Source organism: Epinephelus lanceolatus, chromosome 16, assembly GCF_041903045.1.
Source record: "Epinephelus lanceolatus isolate andai-2023 chromosome 16, ASM4190304v1, whole genome shotgun sequence".
Classification (NCBI taxonomy): domain Eukaryota; kingdom Metazoa; phylum Chordata; class Actinopteri; order Perciformes; family Serranidae; genus Epinephelus; species Epinephelus lanceolatus.
In genome coordinates this window covers 42,455,019-42,480,755 of record NC_135749.1, presented here as the reverse complement: position 1 = coordinate 42,480,755, position 25,737 = coordinate 42,455,019, and the positions used below count along the sequence as shown (strand labels likewise).

Sequence of the window (25,737 nt, the reverse complement as noted above, 5' to 3'; positions counted from 1 at the left end):
GCTGGGGGCCAAAACGGGCGTGAGTGCGAGGTCCCGCCAAACGCTGCTTGCAGCTTTAATTATTATCATTCTTTCTCCCGCCGCCTCTTTGAACTGGAATTTGACCCCCTAAACATGCTCAAAAACTCACCAAAATTGGCACGCACATCAGAACCGGTGAAAAATTTTAGAAAATCATAACATTAACCCCTAAAGTGCCAAAATGGGCTCTCTAGCGCCACCTAGGCACACAAAAATGGCCGCCATGGCTTGTAGGAACGTCGTAGAAACATGAAACCAAAAGTGGCGTGTTCGTTTCATGAAGACCTAAAAATCACGCGCTGACACCCCTGACCTAAATCCAACAGGAAGTGAGCTATTTGCCCTTTCAAAGTAAGATTTTGCCTTAAAACTGCCTTTCCTAAAAAATCTTCTTCTCATACAGTGCTTATCCAATTGGCTTCAAACTTGCACAGATGACAGATCAACTCGTTCTAATCAAAAGTTATTCGTAACTTTTTCATTACTCGCTTAGTTTGGATGTTATGGGCTCCATAAGGTGAGATGTCAGAAAAACGTCCTGGCGATCCTCGAAAGCTGTCCCATAGGAAATGAATGGCAGTAGGGGGGAGAAAGAGACCAATCTTAGGGCTTTTTCTAGCATTTACAGCGTCTCCATACTTTGTGCTACAGACTCCATTCCAACTCTCAAATGTTGCCACAGGTCTCATCTATTCACTCATGTTTTCATCTTTTTCATATCTTTTACCGTTTTTCATCTGTGCCTCTCAAAGTACCATGAGCAAAAGTGGAGAAATTCTCACTTTACAATGGGTGTGTATTGCACGGAATGCTGTGAGCTAGAGTGGAGAGGGCTCTAAAAATCGTCTAAAACTTTTGTCTTTAACTCGCTGCCATGGCCACAATTTTCACTGTACAGACACAATTTATACCTCAAAACGTAGGAAAATTTGTCCAGCTCACAGATATGTTGACATGGAATCTCTCAGACGTACACATTTTTGCTGAGTGGCTCCAAAGCGAAGGGAGCGCTGATTTTTTTCTCATTCACTCCCATGTAAACTCAGAGGAGAAATTTTTGGAAACAGCTGGGGTGCAACACATTTTAAACTCGCTCCCCTGACCACATTTTTGACTCGAGAAATATAAAACGCGACACGCGCGTTCACGAGACATGGCTGTCTCTCAAAATCACTTTATTTTCTTGCTTGGACCAACGGTTTGGGTATGCGAAGCATTTGTTCGAGGAGTTAAATCCCCTTATAAACAGCCTTTGGTGATCTGCTCTCCTGACGTGTCTGTGTCTGCCACAGGTGCGGGCAAGTCATTAATCACCATGACAACGGCTGCACACACAGACACAGCCACAGGGCTCTCTGGTCTGTGTGTCTCACAATCTTTAAAGGACAGATTACAGCAGCAGAAACTTCATTTGAAACAGAACACACACATTATTAACCCCTACAGTGCCAAAATGGGCTCTCTAGCGCCACATAGGTGCACTAAACTGGCCACTGCAGCCCGTAGGAATGTCGTATCAAGATCAAACCAAAACTGGTGTGTTTGACTTACAAATAACACGCTAACACCCATGACCTAAATCCAAAAGGAAGTGAGATATTTGAACTTTCAAAGTAAGATTTCATGGCAACCGCTGTCACACACAAACTCCATTTTAACCCTTTAGGTGTCACAGTTTATTGAGGAAAATATTCCATTTTCATTTCAACATTTCAAAAGGCTGTGGCTTGAAAGTGGTGAGACATAAAGGCATACTGTAAATGAGAAAACTATTCATCATGACCCAAAGTTTATCATGGGAGTAAATTAACTCATCTAATTTGCATTCCGTGACGTCACTAGGCGGCAGCCATATTGGATTTCATAAAGCTCAGTAAAACAACATTTTGAACATATTTACACAGTAGATTTCTTTTGTTTTGTGCTGTTTTTGTCATCTCATCCTCAAAACAAAGGAAGAGGAATCTGATGGGAAGAAATTCGCTCATCTAATTTGCATATTGTGACATCACTTATCCATACCTACAGCTACAGAAAGCATTCAAACATCAGAATGTTCAGCTCTGTAAGGATTTTCTGATGTTTGTGGCAACATGTTTGATATTTCTAAATAATTCACAGTGACGACATAAGCTGGGGGCCGAAACGGGCGCAAGTGCGAGGTCCCGCCAAACGCTGCTTGCAGCTTTAATTATTATTATTCTTGACCCAAATTTGTGTCCCAATTTCGCCCCTTTCCCAAATTTCAAAATGCTTCTAACTTTCCACATTCGTCCGGCCACATCCGAAATTCAATATTTTTGGGCGGTTGCACATGGTCGAAGCAAAATGCCGAAGTAGCGCCCCCTACAAATTTTCAAAAACCCCTCCCCAGAAGGGTTAGTTAGTCGGAGGCAAACGAAATTTGGTACACACATGTATCATACCCAGACGCATAAAAAAGTCTATTAACGTCATTGTAAAATCCCAACAGGAAGTCGGCCATTTTGTTTTGAATTTTGTTGTTTCGGCGATTTCCACAACTTAAATTTGAACGAACTCCTCCTAGGGATTTTGTCCGATCAACTTCAAAGTTGGTACAGATCATCCTGAGAACATGCTGATCAAAAGTTATTGAAAGCTTTCCTGTAAGTCAAGGGGCGTGGCCGCTAGGGCGTGACAAATTTTGGCGACTTTTCGTTTTCTTGCCATCGAATTTCAAACGGCTTTCCTGCCCACATACTTGATCTCAGTAGCTTCAAACTTGCTACACATGATGATAGCTCTGCCCCGAAATGTTAATATCCCACCTTACTCATAGCACCCCCCGGTGGTAACAAGAAAATGACCAGTTTTACTTTTACATGTACTAATGCCACAAACTTGACCGCATCAACTTCATTTCACTTCTAATGCATGCAGAATAAGTTGGTGAAGCTACCTTATGAACGCTGTGAAGCTACGTCTAATGGTGTCCCTGTGGCGGCATGGCGATTATTGATCCCTCGCCACTAAATACGTTTGGCATTTTGAGGGCTTCACCGACTTCATCTTCTCATGAAAATTGATACACAGGTCAAGAATGGCGAACTCTTGCATCTGATAGGGGCGTTGCCCATGGGGGGAACAAAATGCCTCTATAGCGCTCCCCTTGAAATTTTCATAAACCCCTCCCCATAGGGGTTTTTTTTCAGTAGGAACATGAAAATTGGTACACATGTGTATGTTGTCCAGATGCACATTAAAGTCTCTGGCACCAATGGTCTACTCCAAACAGGAAGTCGGCCATTTTGATTTTGACTTGTCATTTTGGCGTGATTTCCACAAGTTGTATTTTATCGAACTAGTCCTAGGGATTTCATCCAATCGACTTCAAATTTTTTACATATCATCTAGAGACCATGCTGATGGAAAGTTATTAAAAGCTTTTCTCTATGTCAAGGGGCGTGGCCGCTATGGCGCCTCCCCTCGCCACCAAATACGTTTGGCTTTTTGATGGCTTCAGCGACCTCATATCCTCATGAAAATTGACACACAGGTCAAGAATGGCGAGCTCTTGCATCTGATAGGGGTGTCCCCCATGGGGGGGACAAAATGCCTCTATAGCGGCCCCTTGAAATTTTCAAAAAACCCTCCCCATAGGGGTTTTTTGGAGTTTGAACATGAAAATTGGTACACATGTGTATGTTGTCCAGACGCACAGAAAAGTCTCTGGCACCAATGGCTTACTCCAAACAGGAAGTCGGCCATTTTGATTTTGACTTGTCATTTTGGCGTGATTTCCACATTGTATTTTAACGAACTGGTCCTAGGGATTCCATCCAATCGACTTCAAATTTTTTACAGATCATCCAGAGTCCATGCTGATCAAAAGTTGTGCTCTGCATGTGTGTAGGTCAAAGGGCGTGGCTGCTATGGTGCTGCCATTTTTGATCCATCGCCATGCATATTGAAGCAGCTCTCTCTCCCACATAATTCATCCAAACTGCTTCAAAATTTCTGTACATGACAAGAGCCCCGCCCTCAACACCTCCATGTGCTTGCAGGCAATCTCGCTCATGGCGCCCCCTTGTAGATACAGGAAATGCCATCTTTTACACTGACAAACACCAACCTCAAGCTCCTGACCTGATCAGCTACATTATGTGGCCACATGACAATCAAGTTGATGAATCTCCACAGTGACACACGTGTCCTGTCATGTTGCAGGCTGCCGCGGTGGCAGCTTTTCATCCTTCGCCAAGGAACATCAGCTTGGTATAAATCCTTCATGCATTTTACGATTTGCTCGAAATTTCACGTGTGATGAGGGTCCACCCCTGAACGCACCTGCCCACATCTGGTTACGCTCGTAGCGCCACCTGGTGGATCAACGAAACATTGAGTTTTTTCGCTCCTGCCAGGTTTTTTCTCCCTTCTCGCTTCGCACCACAGCCCCTGCGTGCCTCAGGCCCCCGCGGTTACATGTGGGAGCGAGGGCCCGATCACAGCTGCTTGCAGCTTTAATTATTATTATTAATTCTTTACCCGACTTTGTGTCCCAATTTTGCCCCTTTCCCAAATTTCAAAATGCTTCTAACTTTCCACATTCATCCCGCCGGATCCGAAATTCGATATTTCTGGGCGGATGCAAATGGTCGACGTGAAATGCCGAAATAGCGCCCCCTACAAATTTTCAAAAACCCTTCCCCTTGGGGTTAGTTTGTTGTAGGCAAACGAAATTTGGTACGCGCATGTATCATACCGAGACGCACAAAAAAGTCTCTTGATGTCATGGCAAAATCTCAACAGGAAGTCAGCCATTTTGTTTTGAATTTTTTTATCACGGCGATTTCCACAACTTAAATTTGAACAAACTCCTCCTAGGGATTTTGTCCGATCGACTTCAGTTGGCTACAGATCATCCTGAGAACATGCTGAGCAAAAGTTATTAAAAGCTTTTCTCTAAGTCAAGTTTTCTTGCCATTGAATTTCGAACGGCTCTCCCACCCACATACTTGATCTGAGCAGCTTCAAACTTGCTGGACATGATGCTGGCTCTGCCCCGAATGCCCCGATATGTTAATATCCCACCATACTCATAGAGTCCCCTGGTGGTGACAGAAAGTGACCAGTTTTTACTTTAACATGTACTAATGCCACAAATTTGACTGCATCAACTTCATTCCACTTCTAATGCATGCAGAACAAGTTGGTGAAGCTACCTTATGAAGGCTGTGAAGCTACATCTAATGGTGTCCATGTGGCGGTGTGGCAGCGTGGCGATTATCGATCCCTCGCCACTAAATACGTTTGGCATTTTGATGGCTTCAGCAACCTCATGTCCTCATGAAAATTGATACACAGGTCAAGATTGGCGAGCTCTTACATCTGATTGGGCCGGCGCCCACTGGGGGGACAAAATGCCTCTAAAGCGCCCCCTTGAAATTTTCAAAAAACCCTCCCCATATGTTTTTTTTGGAGTAGGAACATGAAAATTGGTACACATGTGTATGTTGTCCAGATGCACATAAAAGTCTCTGGCACCAATGGTCTACTCCAAACAGGAAGTCGGCCATTTTGATTTTGACTTGTCATTCTGGCATGATTTCCACATGTTGTATTTTAACTAAGTTGTCCTAGAGATTTCATCCAATCGACTTCAGATTTTTTACAGATCATCCAGAGTGCATGCCGATCAAAAGCTATTAAAAGCTTTTCTCTATGTCAAGGGGCGTGGCCGCTATGGCGCCTCCCTCACCACCAAATACGTTTGGCTTTTTGATGGCTTCAGGGACCTCATATCCTCCTGAAAATTGATACACAGTTCAAGAATGACGAGCTCTTGCATCTGATAGGGGCGTCAACCATGGGGGAGAAAAAATGCCTCTATAGCGGCCCCTTGAAATTTTCAAAAAACCCTCCCCGTAGGGTTTTTTCTTGAGTTGGAACATGAAAATTGGTACACACGTGTATGTTGTCCAGATGCACATAAAAGTCTCTGGCACCAATGGTCTACTCCAAACAGGAAGTCGGCCATTTTGATTTTGACTTGTCATTTTGGCGTGATTTCCACATGTTGTATTTTAACGAACTAGTCCTAGGGATTTCATCCAATCGACTTCAAATTTTTTACATATCATCCAGACACCATGCTGATCAAAAGTTGTGCTCTACCTGTCTGTAGGTCAAAGGGCGTGGCTGCTATGGCGCTGCCATTTTTGATCCTTCGCCATGCATATTGAAGCAGCTCTCTCTCCCACATAATTCATCCAAACTGCTTCAAAAATTCTGTACGTGATAACAGCCCCGCCCTCAATGCCTCCATATGCCCGTAAGCAATCTTGCTCATGCCGACCCTTGTGGAAACAGGAAAAGCCCTATTATACTTTGACTTTGTCTGATTTGCTCGAAACTTCACATGTGTGATGAGGGTCCGCCCCTGGACTCTCGTGCACACATTTAGTTACACTCCCAGTGCCCCTGGTGGATGAACAAAACATTGCGTTTTTTCGCTCCTGCCAGGGTTTTTTTCCCTTCTCGCTTTGCGCCACAGCCCCTGTGTGCCTCAGGCCCCCGAGGTTGCATGGGGGAGTGAGGGCCCGATCACAGCTGCTTGCAGCTTTAATTATTATCATTATTATTATTATTATTATTCATTTTTTTTGCAATAATGAAGCCTGTGTAGGAAATGCAAGGCAATTTTATTAATAACACATTTAAGACCCAAAGTCAACCCAAGCTTTACGGATTAGTCAGACGAGTGCAAACCAGGAAGGGCTGAAACAATTCATAATATTGATTCAAGAAGAAGTTGATCTATGAATACCAATATCACGATCTCAATTACTTTAGAGGGCTTCCATCATACAGCATCCCTCTGTCCTTGACTCACTTGAATGTGAACTCTGTTGATGCTGCTTTAACTATACACATATCAATTATTGTCCACGTTATATTTTTTATTTATACTTATATCTTTAATCCTTGTTTTATTTTCAATATACATGTATACTTGCAGACTAGCCTCACAGGGGCTAGCTGATATGCTATAACTCATCAAATTAAAAATATAATCATTAGCAGATTTAAAGAACTGCCACCTGATGAACAGCTGATGAGAGAGCAGATACATAGACAAGCGTGCAAACTACACTGAGTTTCCCAAAAGTAGAGGAAGTTGAGTTAATAAGAGTATGTGAATGTGCATTTTTAATTGTTTGTGCTAGATAATAGTATTTTCTATGGCAGTCACCTATAAAACCCACACCGAAGAAATCGTTGAGGGGCTTTTAATTTGAAATGATACAGGAAGTAAGGTAAGATAACGGCGTGATACGCATGTGAATTTATTTATTTTTATCAATAAAAACGATGAGAATTGAAAATCTGAAAATCAAGCCCCACCGCTATTACAGTATTATGGTAATTGTTTTCCCATTGAAATGAGGGGCGACAGGAGAATGCAATTAATCACTTTGCAATAATGGTGCAGTGATAATTTTGTCTGCAGCACTGAATGGATTAGAAGACAGATCATATGAGACACACTTAACTTAACCAGTGAGGGTGGCTGTTGATCGGATGGCTTGAACCGCTGGCTCTTTTGCCGTAAGGGATCCGGGTGCACCGGGGCTGACAGAGGCTGGAGGCAGAATGAAGTGCTGGTTCGGGGTGGACGCCAGCTCCAAGTGGAGGCTGGCCAGCTGCATGAGGAGGCCTGCAGTGATGAGGACGTTGACGAGGCAGAGGTCAAAGCTGAGGTAGAGGCCGAGGCATATCCAATGACCGAAGCAATGTGTGCGTGGAAAGCTTGGCCGGAGTAGCCGGGGACTGTGTGTGGCAATCTAGATGTACATGTGCAAAGTGTCCGGAAGAAACAGATCATGTTACGTGTAGTTTGGGCTCATATCTTGAAACCGTACACGTCATTGAGTTCGAGACTGAAGATGGAAATGGAGAATGAAGTTGCGCGTTGACAATACTGACTTTTAACGGGCAAGATTGCCTGAAGGGGAGGACGTGATGAGTGAGAGATGAATCCGCTTCTGCTGAGGAATTGCACATTGGCTTGGTACAATCAACAAGAGACTGAGAGAAAAAGGTTGGGTGAGCAATTGCCGTGGAGATTCTGCCTAAAATTTTGGCTGACAGCAGCAGAAGAAAGAGCAGATTTAAAATTTTGCAGTGGTATCCTGATTGGCTGAGAAAGAATGTGGCAAAGTTTGATTGGATAAGTAAAAGAGTGAACACCCATAGTCAGCTAATTAAGAGGAAGCAGTGGGAGTTGTGAATGAATGAGCACAAAGAAAGTCTTCCTGAGCTTCATATAAGTTGGATAGTGTGGCTTGGATCTCCTTTCTCTATAAGGTCAGCACTGTCAAGGTGGTTTGCAATTGCTCATTGGCACAAATTTTAGACATCAAAGTTCTCTGCACTGGTCCAGTCAGAGAAAAGTACCTAAACTAGGAGACACTTCAAAGCTCCTGAATGATGTGTAATGTTATTTAATGACAAGAATTGTAGCACAGACTCTGACTCCATGGCCCAAGTAGTACAAGGCCAGAGCAGATCCTGGCAGTGTGCACTGCAGGATAGCGTCTCAGCCTGCCCAAGCATACAAACATATACATTATCTAGCTGTTTAAGGCCTACTTACTGATAGCTATGTTTTCTTGTTTTCCTCAAGATTTCCTTTGCATTTGGTTCTTGTTTGGGGGCTTAAACTTTTTAAAGGTAATTTGGTATGGCTTCAGGTTCACATGTGCTCACATACACTGCCTGGCCAAAAAAAAAGTCACCACCAAAAAAAAAGGTCATACACTCTAATATTTCGTTGGACCGCCTTTAGCTTTGATTACGGCACGCATTCGCTGTGGCATTGTTTCGATAAGCTTCTGCAATGTCACAAGATTTATTTCCATCCAGTGTTGCATTAATTTTTCACCAAGATCTTGCATTGATGATGGTAGAGACTGACCGCTGCGCAAAGCCTTCTCCAGCACATCCCAAAGATTCTCAATGGGGTTAAGGTCTGGACTCTGTGGTGGCCAATCCATGTGTGAAAATGATGTCTCATGCTCCCTGAACCAGTCTTTCACAATTTGAGCCCGATGAATCCTGGCATTGTCATCTTGGAATATGCCCGTGCCATCAGGGAAGAAAAAATCCATTGATGGAATAACCTGGTCATTCAGTATATTCAGGTAGTCAGTTGACCTCATTCTTTGAGCACATACTGTTGCTGAACCTAGACCTGACCAACTGCAGCAACCCCAGATCATAACACTGCCCCCACAGGCTTGTACAGTAGGCACTAGGCATGATGGGTGCATCACTTCATCTGCCTCTCTTCTTACCCTGATGCGCCCATCACTCTGGAACAGGGTAAATCTGGACTCATCAGACCACATGACCTTCTTCCATTGCTCCAGAGTCCAATCTTTATGCTCCCTAGCAAATTGAAGCCTTTTTTTCCGGTTAGCCTCACTGATTAGTGGTTTTCTTAAGGCTACACAGCTGTTCAGTCCCAATCCCTTGAGTTCCCTTCGCATTGTGCGTGTGGAAATGCTCTTACTTTCACTATTAAACATAGCCCTGAGTTCTACTGTTGTTTTTCTTCGATTTGATCTCACCAAACGTTTAAGTGATCGCCGATCATGATCACTGAGGATTTTTTTCCGGCCACATTTCTTCCTCGAAGACGATGGGTCCCCACTATCCTTCCAGTTTTTAATAATGCATTGGACAGTTCTTAACCCAATTCTAGTAGTTTCTGCAACCTCCTTAGATGTTTTCTCTGCTTGATGCATGCCAATGATTTGACCCTTCTCAAACAGACTAACATCTTTTCCACGACCACGGGATGTGTCTTTCGACATGGTTGTTTAGGAAATGAGAAGCAACTCATTGCACCAGTTGGGGTTAAATAACTTGTTGCCAGCTGAAAGATAATCGCCCATGCAGTAATTATCCAATAGGAGGCTTGTACCTATTTGCTTAGTTAAATCCAGGTGGCGACTTTTTTTTTGGCCAGGCAGTGTATATGCTTCATGGAAAAAAATAACAACTTGTATGTGCTTTACTGTGTGCTTGTATACTTTGTGTCTGTGTGTGCGTAGATATACAGGTCTTATTGATGACAGACATCCTGGTGTTTCTGCAGGAGAAAGACCAGAGATACATATTTCCATGTCTGGTAAGAGAATGCACTCACACATTAATAAATCATTTGTTACGCAGATGACTGGGAAGACAAGTGTTTGTTTTCTTTCTTTTCCTCTGTCTCTCTGTATTACTTTCTTCAAACAATCCTTTCCTGTGTGATTCAGGACAAACCTCCAGTACTGTCCCTTCAGAACCTTATAGTGAGGGATATAGCCAACCAGGAGCGAGGCATGTTCCTCATTAGCGACTCCTCTCCTCCTGAGATGTATGAGTTCCACGCTGCTTCCAAAGAGGACAAGAACATCTGGATACGCCACATCCAGCACACCGTCAGCAAGTGGGCAAATGCACCAACACATACACACAGATATTTAATTTTAGCTCCAAAAAAAGAACAAAAAAAGACAAAAATATGTACATTGGTTGCATGCATTAAAATCATGTTTACTGAAAATTATTTACTCATGTTGAATATACTAAGTTCTTATTTGTTAAACTAACATCACTTTTTAGTGTCAGATCTTTTTTATATATACTTTGCCCCTGTTGTCCCTTTTTGCGTCCTTTACTGCTCTTCTTACATTGTAGGCTGCTGCTTTATAATTGTTAATGTTTCAAGACTACAGTCCTACATTGTGAGCTGCAGTGTTTGTTTATGGCATCCTGGATGCTTTTGATTGAGGAATGATTTAACTGTAGTTTTGGGTACAGTTGCTTCTGTTGTTTTACAGATTACAGCCACAATAAACTCAGTGAGTTCATTGATATCATCCGTTAGGATGATCATGTGGTATCCTAGAACTTGCTTCAGACTGCAACAAAGGGTGCAGACTGCAGGGCGGCTTCTGATTGGCCTGGCTATAGTTTGTTTACACACTTTGATCTCAAGACAGCTCTTACTGAATGGGGGAAGGGATTCTGCTCTGTATCCACCTCTGAACGACGTATAACAGCAGTCTTCCGTCCATATTGCCCTTGTGGCACAGTTAATATGTTGATGGTGAGACTGTTGCTGGAGACTTGCTGGGGCGGCAGTAGCTCAGTCCATATGGAGCATGGACTGGTGGCTGGAGAGGTGCCAGTTCTGCTTCTGCCATTCTGTCTTAATGTGTGCACCTATACCCACAGGTCATTTTATATCTGCGTAAACGGATGTAATTGCTACTTGGATACACCTGTTACCTGTTACAGGTAACAGGTGTATCCAAGTAGCAATTACATCCGTAAACGGATGTAATTGCTACTTGGATACACCTGTTACCTGTAATTACACAGGCGCACAGCAGGGAATTAGTGCGTTTTCACACATCGCACATATATGTCACATTAACTTTTTTACAACTGTCAGCATGCTGCCTGTGTGTTTCCATATTTATACCTGGCGTTTTGTCTGATTCTCAGTTTAGATTGATATAGTCCATAAATCTGTCAATTCTGTCCTTCCGTGAACTGGTCACGTTAAGATGATCATTAGCATAGACACAGCGTTGATGAATGCAAGTAGGATACAATATGGTCGGGATCATTTAATTTATTATTTTTTTTTTTTTAATTTTATTTTATATGCTTCATTAATCCCCCAGAGGGGAAATTCAAGTTTTCACTCCATTGTCATTAACACACAGGTCCAAAATACACACACATGCACAAACAGGACCTATACATGCACAAAGTGGAGAGATGTCAGAGTGAGGGGGCTGCCTTGGTCAGGCGCCCCAAGCAGGGGGGTTCAGTGCCTTGCTCAAGGGCACCCCGGCAGTGCCCAGGAGGTGAACTGGCACCTCTCCAGCCACCAGTCCACGCTCCGCATTTGGACCGGACGGGGACTTGAGCCGACGACCCTCCGGTTCCCAACCCAAGTCATGGACTGAGCTACTGCCGCCCCCAATACAATTTTACAGCTTTTTTAAACAGACCCAACCTTTTAAAACGGGACGGCCTCCACCCAAACCAGGAGGGATCACGGCTTTTATCAGTTAACAGTGACCTGACAATCCAATCCTGCACCACAGCCACCTCCTGACTCACTGTTCACGCACGCAGACCCTCCACCCCTCACCCACCTCCTCCACCCCTCCTCCACTACATGTTGCACCACACACACTTCTCCCTCAGTAGCACCTTCTCTGCAACTGGAAACACAGGACATTCACAATATAAAGATCATCATTACACATAGAAAGTTGAAACCCAGGAATGTTTTTAGACCTAACCGCGTTTTTAACATCCCTTTGAAACATCATGGTGACCACACGCTCAGCACAAACATTAAAATGGCAGTGCTGAACGTGCGCTCCCTTTTAAACAAATCTTTTATCATAAATTATTTAATTTTAGACAATAACCTAGACAGTATTCTCCTTACAGAGACATGGCTTGTCACTGACGCACCTGTTGTTCTCACCGAGGCTTCCCCACCAAATTTTAACTTCTTATATTCTATTAGGGGGGGGGGCAAAAAGGGAGGCGGAACTGCATCAATAACAAAAACCACAATGTCCTCAAATGAAGTTTGTTTTAACAGCTACACATCATTTGAGCACCATGCCTTTGTTTTTAGCAGCCCTCCTATCCTTTGCATAATGGTTTACAGACCACCCCAGTACTCCACTTCTTTTATCAGTGAATTCTCTGAACTATTATCAATCATTCACTCCACCTACAACAGGATTTTAATAACTGATGATTTTAATCTACACATTGACAACACCTCGGACCCAGTATCCACAGAATTTTTAAACCTCTTAAACTGTTTGGATTTTAAACAACATATCACGCAGCTGACCCGCAGCAGAGGGCGCACCCTGGATCTGGTCATAACCTATGGCCTGTCCGTGGGTGTGTCCTCTGTTGTGGATCTGGCTATGTCTGACCACCATTGTGTGTTTTTTAACAAAACCAGTTTTAACCAACAGGACGCCCCGGTGAGAGCAGTGAGGAAACGATACCTAACGTCTGAAGTGGCTGCAAATTTTAACAACAAACTCAAGTCAACCCTGGACTCGGTGACTCCACATTTAAAGGGCCAGTGTGTAATATCTGGCATGGTTTATTGTCAATCTGAATCTGAATATGAATATTCTACCCATTAATATGTTTATACAAGTGTATAATCGCTATAAAATAAAATTTGTTTGGTTTTCGTAGCCTTATAATTATGCTTTTATATATATATATAGCAAGGGCCTTGCTTTAGAGAGGTCGCCATCTTGCGCCGCCATGTATGTACGGCAGACCGAGCAGACAATCCAGCCAGCCAGAGAGCGCGTTTCGCGTGTATAAATGAACCAACGAAGACAGCGGGAGGAAACAGCAGAGAGTGTTAGTAGTTCGTCGATAGAGAGTAGTGAAAAGTTTTTTTAGTTATAAAGTTTGGGAATGGACCACACTTACCACGCAACAGGAAAGAATGAACCCGAACCGTCATCTGCGAGGAAAAGAAGAAGCAACTTCACTCCTTGTGATGCACTCTCTGCAGCGCTTTTCCTCCTGATGATATATCTCTAACGATGGTAGCAGTAGCACCGAATCCCATTCTGTGCATTCAGCCTCTCTTCTCACCCGCTCAGCATCAAACACATGGAGTTCCTCATCTGTATGCTCCGGCTCAAACAGGTATGGCTCTGGGTCTGTGTCCGCTACAAGAAACTCTTCAAAATCGCGTTCAAAGTCGTCCATTGCAGCTACTATAATCTGGAGATATCGCTAGGCTAAATAAACAGCTGAGCTCTGTTCACCGGCTACGCTGTCAGTCAGTGTGCAGGCTGGAGATTGAGCAGAGAGGGGAGGGGGGTCCCCACTCGGTATGGTAAACGAGTAGCCTATGTGTGTAAAGTTATGGAGTGTGTCTGTTACGCCAGAAGAGTCAGAGTTTGGGACGGAGTCTTTTACCCCCTGGAGTGTTACCGGAGTTTCTGGAGCGCTCAAATAAACGGGCCTTTTTTCCGAACGCTCCTCTGGTCTCCTGCTCATGAGGGATTCATTACAATATCGTAACATGGCTTAGATTTTTAAATAAACATTCACCTCGTCGCTAGATAGACCTACTCCTGAAAAACTCGTGCGCAAGGCTTTTTGTCCCTACGAGGTCGCCGTCATTTACCCGACGGGAGGGGTGAGCGAGTGAGCCCTGCAATCTAGAATTTGGCCACTGATGTCACTGTTTTCAACCCATTTTACACACTGGGCCTTTAACCAAAACAATTAGAACAAAACCTACAGCCCCGTGGAGAAATCAGGAAATCAAACAACTGAAAAGATACTGCAGGAGTGCTGAGAGGAGATGGAGAAAATCAAAACTAACAGTCCACTATGAAATATTACGTCAACATCTCAAAACCTACAATAACGCAGTCAAACAGGCAAGAATTTCCCACTTCAAAAAACTAATCTCTGACAATAAAAGCAATCCTAAATTCCTCTTCTCCACAATTGATATCCTATCCTACTATTAAATGGAGAAACCTCTGGCCCTCCATCTGTCATCATTCGTTTTCCTCCTCACTGCTTTGACCTATTTCTCTGAACTTGCACATAGGCTTTCATCTTGGTCATGTGCAGACAGCCACAATGCCGTTTTTGCATTTTTCCCACATTTCTACTGTTTATATTAGCGTTTTTCCACTACACATTCATACTGTGAGCACCATAAGCAGCACGAGCTGTGCATGCGCGGAGACCACAGACCACACTTGCGGATCGAAACCACTTGGAAAACACCTGCGCTCGGACCACAGGTTATGGCTGGGACATGCAGTTTCAAGCACCAACACTTGCTGAAGACTAAGGTAATTATTTTACTGAACGAACGTGCGTCTGTGTCTGTGTGCGCAAGCCAGCTGTTACGTATTTTCACTTTACTGACATTAGCCTACAAACATTACAAACTAAACATTGCGCTGTGCACTTTGCACTGTTTCTTTCATTCTTTCTCCGTGTTGCGTGTGTATGTGTGTACCTGTGTGCCCGCGCACGGCCCCGTGCATGCGCGTGCCTCCGTGCCGTCAGCCAAAACTATGCTCCATATATTTTGCCATAAAGCATGTTTCTAAATACAGTGTGCATTGTTTGTCTTGCATTAATATTTATTACACAGTGCATTTACAGTGCTCTCATTTTGCATCTACTCTAATATACTGTTTTTGATTTCTTATTCCTCTATACATAACACATCCCTGGGTATGGACTAGTTTTAACAAACAGTAATTTTAACAGATCGCCTAAGACAACAACCAATGCCCTTGGTGAGGACTTTGCAGACCACTTCAGAAGTAAAATCAATGACATCAGATCCAGTCTTTTATCTCAACAGATTCTAACTGTCGACACACCTGGATCATTGCTTTTACCTGAAGAAACACTGCAGAGTTTTGCCCTGGTTGATGCAAGGACACTTGGTCGAGTTTTCTCCCAAGTAAAGCCCACAGCCTGCCTTTTAGACCCAATTCCCACACCGTTTTTTAAAATATTTTATGGATTCTTTGAGGAACAGCTACTGTACATGGTGAATTGCTCTCTTCAAACGGGTGTCTTCCCGACCTCCTTGAAAACGGCGGTGGTGAAGCCCCTTCTGAAGAAGAGCAATTTAGAACCCAACATTTTTAATAATTACCGGCCTGTATCCAACTTACTGTTTTTAAGCAAAATTTTAGAAAAAACGTGTTTTACCCAAGTAAATGATTTTTTAAATACAAATAACACTTTAGAGAAGTATCAGTCTGGTTTTAGGATGAACCACAGTACCCAGACAGCCCTTTTAAAGATTTTAAATGACATCAGGTGCAATTTAGATAACCATAAACTCACAGTCTTGGTTTTATTGGATCTAACTGCCGCCTTCTATACAGTAGACCATCACATTTTATTAAATAGTAATAAACTGAGGCACCTAGTCGGCCTCTCTGGTATTCTGGTACCTTGCTGGTCCACACTTCTTTGTAAGTATGGATACTTGTTCCTCAGGAACCCACGAGATAAAGTGTGGGGTCCCCCAGGGGTCAATTTTAGGTCCAACTCTTTTTAATCTCTACATGCTTCCTCTGGGGGACGTCATCAGGAGGCATGGCATCAGCTTTCATAGTTATGCTGATGATACGCAACTGTACATCGCCGTGTCTCCTGATGACACAGGGCCAACTGATGCCCTTTTTAACTGCATTTTAGACATAGAGTCATGGATGGCGGCGAATTTCCTGCAGCTCAACCAGGACAAAACAGAGGTTTTAGTCATTGGTCCTGAAGACCAGAGAGAGAAACTTTTTCCAAAACTACAGGATTTTAAACCAACACAATCTGTAAAAAATCTGGGTGTGAATTTTGACTCTGAGCTCTGTTTTATTCTACATATTAAAAACATAACAAAGGTAGGTTTCTACCACCTTAAGAATATAGCCAGAGTGCGCCCGTTTCTCTCTCAGGCCAGCACGGAGGTGCTGATGCATGCTTTTTTCTCCTTCAGGTTAGATTATTGTAATGCCCTGCTCTCTGGTCTTCCCAAAAGGACTATCTCAAATCTACAATTATTACAGAATTCAGCTGCACGAGTGCTGACGAGGACCAGAGGGCGGGAGCACATTACACCAGTTTTAAAATGGCTGCATTGGCTCCCCGTGTGCTTCAGGATCGATTTTAAGGTTCTTCCATTAGTTTTTAGATGTCTTAACGGTCTTGGGCCTTCTTATTTTTCTGACCTGCTTTTACCATATCAACCCTCGCGGACCCTGAGGTCCTCCGGCACAGGCCTTTTAACCATACCACAAGTTAGGACTAAAACACACGGGGACGCGGCATTTAGTTATTATGGCCCCCGATTGTGGAACAGCCTGCTGGAGAACCTCAGGGCTGCAGAGACTGTTGATGTTTTTAAAAAGAGGCTCAAGACTCATCTTTTTAATCAGGCTTTTAACTGATCTCTTTATCTATTTTAAATTCCTTTTATCAGGCTTTTAACCGATTTATCTATTTGATTTTTGTTTTTGTTTTTTTAAAAATGCTCTTACCCTCTCTCTTTTTACGTTCTTATCTCATTTAATCTTTATCTTTTGTTATTTTAGTTAGAGGTTTTAGTTTTGATGCATTTTATGTCTCTGTTTTAGATCATTCTTACCTAGCTATTAACTTAATTTTATGAGCTAAATAGCTTTTTGTTTATTTGGTTCATTTTATACCTTTTATCCTATCCTACTGTTTTAGTCCCTCAGTTTTTAGCTCCAGTGTTTCCTCATGGGGGCCTACCACACTGAGAGCTGTTCCTGGTCTACTGATGGGGGTGCCGTCCCGTGGACAGCTCTGACCTGGGTGGCTGAAGGGCACTGCACCTCGGAGTGGAGCCTCCTGTCTGCCCGGGTCGGGGTGGTCTCTACGGTGGCGCTCCCTGTGGCTGTGGATTGTGGGCCCTCTCAGTGTGGACGGCTCCCAGAGGCGGCTTTTTGCTTGCCTCGGGTCTCGGTGCTCGGCCATGTCTCTTTAGTGATAGCTAGTGTGTGTGTGTGTGTGTGTGCGTATGTGTATATTTATGTATCTCTATGTTGGGTTTTCTCTTTTCCTTTTTGTTTTCTGTTTTGGTTCTTTGTTGTTTTTAACCTCTGTGAGGCACTTTGTGTTACTGTTGTATGAAAAGTGCCATATAAATAAAGTTGATTTGATTTGATTTGATTTGATGATTTACACAGCCGAAACGGAGTGGGAGGAAGTATAAAATTATTAAATCTCACCCCTTCTCCATAACTCATCGAGTGCAATGAAAAAGACAGCTTCCCAATATAGATAAACTTTAGACTTTTCTAAATATACAATTTTTATTACCATTTAACTTTGTCACACACAAAATAACTTGTAAATATATAATATTAATTAACATATATCTATCTTACAAAATATAAACTTGTCTTAGTATATAATATAAATTAACAGTTTTTCATGACTTACAGATATACAGTATATATATATATACAATACAGGCCAAAAGTTTGGACACACCTTCTCATTAATGCGTTTTCTTTATTTTCATGACTATTTACATTGTAGATTCTCACTGAAGGCATCAAAACTATGAATGAACACATGTGGAGTTATGTACTTAACAAAAAAAGGTGAAATAACTGAAAACATGTTTTATATTCTAGTTTCTTCAAAATAGCCACCCTTTGCTCTGATTACTGCTTTGCACACTCTTGGCATTCTCTCCATGAGCTTCAAGAGGTAGTCACCTGAAATGGTTTCCACTTCACAGGTGTGCCTTATCAGGGTTAATTAGTGGAATTTCTTGCTTTATCAATGGGGTTGGGACCATCAGTTGTGTTGTGCAGAAGTCAGGTTAATACACAGCCGACAGCCCTATTGGACAACTGTTAAAATTCATATTATGGCATGAACCAATCAGCTAACTAAAGAAAAACGAGTGGCCATCATTACTTTAAGAAATGAAGGTCAGTCAGTCCGGAAAATTGCAAAAACTTTAAATGTGTCCCCAAGTGGAGTCGCAAAAACCATCAAGCACTACAACGAAACTGGCACACATGAGGACCGACCCAGGAAAGGAAGACCAAGAGTCACTTCTGCTTCTGAGGATAAGTTCATCCGAGTCACCAGCCTCGGAAATCGCAAGTTAACAGCAGCTCAGATCAGAGACCAGATGAATGCCACACAGAGTTCTAGCAGCAGACCCATCTCTAGAACAACTGTTAAGAGGAGACTGCGCCAATCAGGCCTTCATGGTCAAATAGCTGCTAGGAAACCACTGCTAAGGAGAGGCAACAAGCAGAAGAGATTTGTTTGGGCCAAGAAACACAAGGAATGGACATTAGACCAGTGGAAATCTGTGCTTTGGTCTGATGAGTCCAAATTTGAGATCTTTGGTTCCAACCGCCGTGTCTTTGTGAGACGCAGAAAAGGTGAACGGATGGATTCCACATGCCTGGTTCCCACTGTGAAGCATGGAGGAGGAGGTGTGATGGTGTGGGGGTGTTTTGCTGGTGACACTGCTGGGGATTTATTCAAAATTGAAGGCACACTGAACCAGCATGGCTACCACAGCATCCTGCAGCGACATGCCATCCCATCCGGTTTGTGTTTAGTTGGACGATCATTTATTTTTCAACAGGACAATGACCCCAAACACACCTCCAGGCTGTGTAAGGGCTATTTGACCAAGAAGGAGAGTGATGGAGCGCTGCGGCAGATGACCTGGCCTCCACAGTCACCGGACCTGAACCCAATCGAGATGGTTTGGGGTGAGCTGGACCGCAGAGTGAAGGCAAAGGGGCCAACAAGTGCTAAACACCTCTGGGAACTTCTTCAAGACTGTTGGAAAACCATTTCAGGTGACTACCTCTTGAAGCTCATGGAGAGAATGCCAAGAGTGTGCAAAGCAGTAATCAGAGCAAAGGGTGGCTATTTTGAAGAAACTAGAATATAAAATATGTTTTCAGTTATTTCACCTTTTTTTGTTAAGTACATAACTCCACGTGTTCATTCATAGTTTTGATGCCTTCAGTGAGAATCTACAATGTAAACAGTCATGAAAATAAAGAAAATACATTGAATGAGAAGGTGTGTCCAAACTTTTGGCCTGTACTGTATATATATATATATATATATATATAATCTTTGCCTTACAAAATTAATATAAATATTACATATATATCTTAATCAACTTGTCCTGCTATCTTTTTATATTTTGATAAATTAATATATAACAAGTCCATACCCAGGGATGTGTTATGTATAGAGGAATAAGAAATCAGAAACAGTATATTAGAGGAGATGCAAAATGAGAGCACTGTAAATGCACTGTGTAATAAATATTAATGTAAGACAAACAATGCACACTGTATTTAGAAACATGCTTTATGGCAAAATACATGGAGCATAGTTTTGGCTGACGGTATGGAGGCACGCGCATGCACAGGGCTGTGCGCGGGCACACAGGTACACACATACACACGCAACACGGAGAAAGAATGAAAGAAACAGTGCAAAGTGCACAGCGCAATGTTTAATTTGTGATGTTTGTAGGCTAATGTCAGTAAAGTGAAAATACGTAACAGCTGGCTTGCGCACACAGACACAGACGCGCGTTCGTTCAGTAAAATAATTACCTTAGTCTTCAGCAAGTGCTGGTGCTTGAAATTGCATGTCCCAGCCATAACCTGTGGTCCGAGCGCAGGTGTTTTCCAAGTGGTTTCGATCCGCAAGTGTTGGAGATAGAGGTTTCCCAGTCAAACTGTGGTCTCCACACATGCGCAGCTCGCACCGCTAATGGTGCTCACAGTATGAATGTGTAGTGGAAAAACGCTAATATAAACAGTAGAAATGTGGGAAAAATGCAAAAACGGCATTGTGGCTGTCTGCACATGACCAAGATGAAAGCCTATGTGCAAGTTCAGAGAAATAAGTGAAAGCAGTGAGGAGGAAAATGGATGATGACAGACGGAGGGACAGAGGTTTCTCCATTTAATAGTAGGATAGTAGGATATACAAAATATGAATATACATAATTCTTCCTGTATATACAGTACAGGCCAAAAGTTTGGACACACCTTCTCATTCAATGCGTTTTCTTTATTTTCATGACTATTTACATTGTAGATTCTCACTGAAGGCATCAAAACTATGAATGAACACATGTGGAGTTATGTACTTAACAAAAAAAGGTGAAATAACTGAAAACATGTTTTATATTCTAGTTTCTTCAAAATAGCCACCCTTTGCTCTGATTACTGCTTTGCACACTCTTGGCATTCTCTCCATGAGCTTCAAGAGGTAGTCACCTGAAATGGTTTTCCAACAGTCTTGAAGGAGTTCCCAGAGGTGTTTAGCACTTGTTAGCCCCTTTGCCTTCACTCTGCGGTCCAGCTCACCCCAAACCATCTCGATTGGGTTCAGGTCCGGTGACTGTGGAGGCCAGGTCATCTGCCGCAGCACTCCATCACTCTCCTTCTTGGTCAAATAGCCCTTACACAGCCTGGAGGTGTGTTTGGGGTCATTGTCCTGTTGAAAAATAAATGATCGTCCAACTAAACACAAACCGGATGGGATGGCATGTCGCTGCAGGATGCTGTGGTAGCCATGCTGGTTCAGTGTGCCTTCAATTTTGAATAAATCCCCAACAGTGTCACCAGCAAAACACCCCCACACCATCACACCTCCTCCTCCATGCTTCACAGTGGGAACCAGGCATGTGGAATCCATCCGTTCACCTTTTCTGCGTCTCACAAAGACACGGCGGTTGGAACCAAAGATCTCAAATTTGGACTCATCAGACCAAAGCACAGATTTCCACTGGTCTAATGTCCATTCCTTGTGTTTCTTGGCCCAAACAAATCTCTTCTGCTTGTTGCCTCTCCTTAGCAGTGGTTTCCTAGCAGCTATTTGACCATGAAGGCCTGATTCGCGCAGTCTCCTCTTAACAGTTGTTGTAGAGATGGGTCTGCTGCTAGAACTCTGTGTGGCATTCATCTGGTCTCTGATCTGAGCTGCTGTTAACTTGTCATTTCTGAGGCTGGTGACTCGGATGAACTTATCCTCAGAAGCAGAGGTGACTCTTGGTCTTCCTTTCCTGGGTCGGTCCTCATGTGTGCCAGTTTCGTTGTAGCGCTTGATGGTTTTTGCGACTCCACTTGGGGACACATTTAAAGTTTTTGCAATTTTCCGCACTGACTGACCTTCATTTCTTAAAGTAATGATGGCCACTCGGTTTTCTTTAGTTAGCTGATTGGTTCTTGCCATAATATGAATTTTAACAGTTGTCCAATAGGGCTGTCGGCTGTGTATTAACCTGACTTCTGCACAACACAACTGATGGTCCCAACCCCATTGATAAAGCAAGAAATTCCACTAATTAACCCTGATAAGGCACACCTGTGAAGTGGAAACCATTTCAGGTGACTACCTCTTGAAGCTCATGGAGAGAATGCCAAGAGTGTGCAAAGCAGTAATCAGAGCAAAGGGTGGCTATTTTGAAGAAACTAGAATATAAAACATGTTTTCAGTTATTTCACCTTTTTTTGTTAAGTACATAACTCCACATGTGTTCATTCATAGTTTTGATGCCTTCAGTGAGAATCTACAATGTAAATAGTCATGAAAATAAAGAAAACGCATTGAATGAGAAGGTGTGTCCAAACTTTTGGCCTGTACTGTACATATGTCTACACCCACATACCCATAAATGAATAACTACTTAATTACATATTTATGCATTGTTATTAACAGAAAGATAGAAATATATAGAAATATATACATATATATATATACACTGAACAAAAATATAAACGCAACACTTTTGTTTATGCTCCCATTTTTCGTGAGCTGGACTCAAAGATCTAAAACTTTTTCTACATACACAAAAGACCATTTCTCACAAATATTGTTCACAAATCTGTCTAAATCTGTGTTAGTGAGCACTTCTCCTTTGCCGAGATAATCCATCCCACCTCACAGGTGTGACATATCAAGATGCTGATTAGACAGCATGAATATTGCACAGGTGTGCCTTAGGCTGGCCACAATAAAAGGCCACTCTGAAATGTGCAGTTTTACTTTATTGGGGGGGTCTGGGGGGGTCAGAAAACCAGTCAGTATCTGGTGTGACCACCATTTGCCTCACGCAGTGCAACACATCTCCTTCGCATAGAGTTGATCAGGTTGTTGATTGTGTCCTGTGGAATGCTGGTCCACTCCTCTTCAATGGCTGTGCGAAGTTGCTGGATACTGGCAGGAACTGGAACATGCTGTCGTATACGCCGATCCAGAGCATCCCAAACATGCTCAATGTGACATGTCTGGTGTTTATGCTGGCCATGCAAGAACTGGGATGTTTTCAGCTTCCAGGAATTGTGTACAGATCCTTGCAACATGGAGCCATGCATTATCATGCTGCAACATGAGGTGATGGTCGTGGATGAATGGCACAACAATGGGCCTCAGGATCTTGTCACGGTGTCTCTGTGCATTCAAAATGCCATCAATAAAATGCACCTGTGTTCGTTGTCCATAACATACGCCTGCCCATACCATAACCCCACGGCCACCATGGGCCACTCGATCCACAACGTTGACATCAGCAAACCGCTCACCCACATGACGCCACACACGCTGTCTGCCATCTACCCTGAATAGTGAAAACAGGGATTCATCCGTGAAGAGAACACCTCTCCAACATGCCAGACGCCATCGAATGTGAGCATTTGCCCACTCAAGTCGGTTACGACGACGAACTGCAGTCAGGTCGAGACCCTCATGAGGACGACGAGCATGCAGATGAGCTTCCCTGAGACGGTTTCTGACAGTTTGTGCAGAAATTCTTTGGTTATGTAAACCGATTGTCGCAGCAGCTGTCCGGGTGGCTGGTCTCAATCGCTGGTCTTGCAGGTGAACATGCTGGATGTGGAGGTCCTGGGCTGGTGTGTTTACACGTGGTCTGCGGTTGTGAGGCCGGTTGGATGTACTGCCAAATTGTCTGAAACGCCTTTGGAGACGGCTTATGGTAGAGAAATGAACATTAAATTCACAGGCAACAGCTCTGGTGGACATTCCTGCAGTCAGCATGCCAGTTGCACGCTCCCTCAAAACTTGCAACATCTGTGGCATTGTGTTGTGTGATAAAACTGAACATTTTAGAGTGGCCTTTTATTGTGGCCAGCCTAAGGCACACCTGTGCAATAATCATGCTGTCTAATCAGCATCTTGATATGCCACACCTGTGAGATGGGACAGATTATCTCGGCAAAGGAGAAGTGCTCACTAACACAGATTTAGACAGATTTGTGAACAATATTCGAGGGAAATGGTCTTTTGTGTATATAGAATATGTTTTAGATCTTTGAGTCCAGCTCACGAAAAATGGGAGCAAAAACAAAAGTGTTGCGTTTATATTTTTGTTCAGTGTATACAGATATATATGTATACATATATAATGTAGAGAAAGTAAAAAGTAATCCCTGTGAACAACTAGTGAATTTAAAACACCTTCTTTAGCCCTGTACCTCCTGAATATCATGTCTTTATACGTTATTTTATCTGAGTTGTACATTATATAATTCCACGTGAGAAAGAAATGATAGATTTATGGATTGATTAGATATATTAAAGGAACATTATTCCATGTAAACTTTTTCAGCAGCCAAAACGGCCCAGGAGCCTAAGGGCGAGGTTAGAGCAGAGGTTTGTTTTGAAAAGTAAAGACATATCATGTCCGACTTGCAATTACACATTGGTTTCAGCACACTAATTTTCTCTGATACTGATCCTTGAGACTGCGTTGCCTTTCAGCTCCATGAAAACCATTATTACTGTAAAGGTGTAGTTGAGTTCAAGAGGATAGTTTAGGTTCAAACAAAATAGCTGCAGCAAATGCAGATACCCAGTCTTTCAACACCACCTTGCCTTTAAGGACAGTCCCGATGTCCTCTGGTTTATGCACTACTATCTGGTCTTTGTTAACTAATACGTATTTCCTAAATGGTTTCCTTATGGATCCCTGGATGAGAGCTTCATGATCTCCATCTGTAGAATGCACATTTACAAAGTAAAAAAAGATGAAATCAAATTAAATATGCATCATAAATATTATACAAATATCTGCATTTAATGCTAAAGTCAGACATAGTCAGGAACAACATCTGTAGAAAGCCACTGAGTATAAGTATTTTTTTTTTTCAACATAACATGAAACACACACATGTAATCTCCCTTCTTAACATGAAAAACACTGAGGACAAAAGCCACAAACCTTATTCTTAAGTCCTGATGAAAATAAAAGAAGTTAGAAAATCATTTGTGTTTTTTTCACCATTCTCTAACACTGTAGTCTCCGTTCACTAACACTGTACTCATGTTAGAAAGAGATCTCTTCACAGCCAGTATGGGAAGGAAGAATGATCCAGACACCAACTACTCTTTCTCCCCACATAGACTATGTGAGTGTATCAACACAGACAACTACCTTTTAAAACCGAAAGTCCCCCAGTTAAGGGGACTTTGAGAGCGACTTTGCAAACACAGTGTGAAACACTGCACTGATCACGAAGAATATAGTGATGTTGCACATCAAATTAAGCAGCAGAACCTGGGCTACAAGGCTGTAAAAAGCCTTTTTACATGCCCCAAACACAGCTCAAACAACAACTAAATAAACGAGAGGGGTCTGGCTGCAGACCTCCAGCATGAGGCCACTTCCGGTGCAGGCTCCTCTCTCAGGCCGCCTCTAGCGTCAGGACCGTAAATAACAAACTTTTTGTGCGTCTCCAAAAGGACTCTGGTACAAGTGAAGGACTGTGTCCAAGCTGTGTCCAACTTTTGCCAGTTGACTACCACCGTGACAGTAAGTGACAATGACAATTTATATATCCCAGAAAAACGAATGCACAGGCTGCATATGTTTGCTGTTTTACCAGCCGCTCTATGCACGTAAATTACCGAATGTTACATATGTTACGCTAACGGTGGCTAGCGGTTGACTACGATGCTCAGGTTATTTGTTGTCTAAATGAACATGAAATGTTTTGCTATCTTTCACTCAGTTTATACTTTTACTAACTGAAATATATACTATGAACTTAACATTACTTTTTTCTGTGTTATGTAGATGCA

General features: G+C 42.7%; 1 protein-coding gene across 2 annotated transcripts in view; it reads left to right on the top strand.

Moving 5' to 3' along the window:
• LOC117251103 (rho guanine nucleotide exchange factor 2-like) overlaps positions 1-25,737 on the top strand; it is a 377,871-nt gene that overhangs the window by 295,160 nt on the left and 56,974 nt on the right. For both annotated transcript variants that reach the window (XM_078176114.1, XM_033617091.2), the window contains exons 13-14: positions 10,101-10,177; positions 10,311-10,483. In XM_078176114.1, the coding sequence (XP_078032240.1) occupies positions 10,101-10,177; positions 10,311-10,483 (250 nt within the window). The remainder of the gene's footprint in view (positions 1-10,100; positions 10,178-10,310; positions 10,484-25,737) is intronic.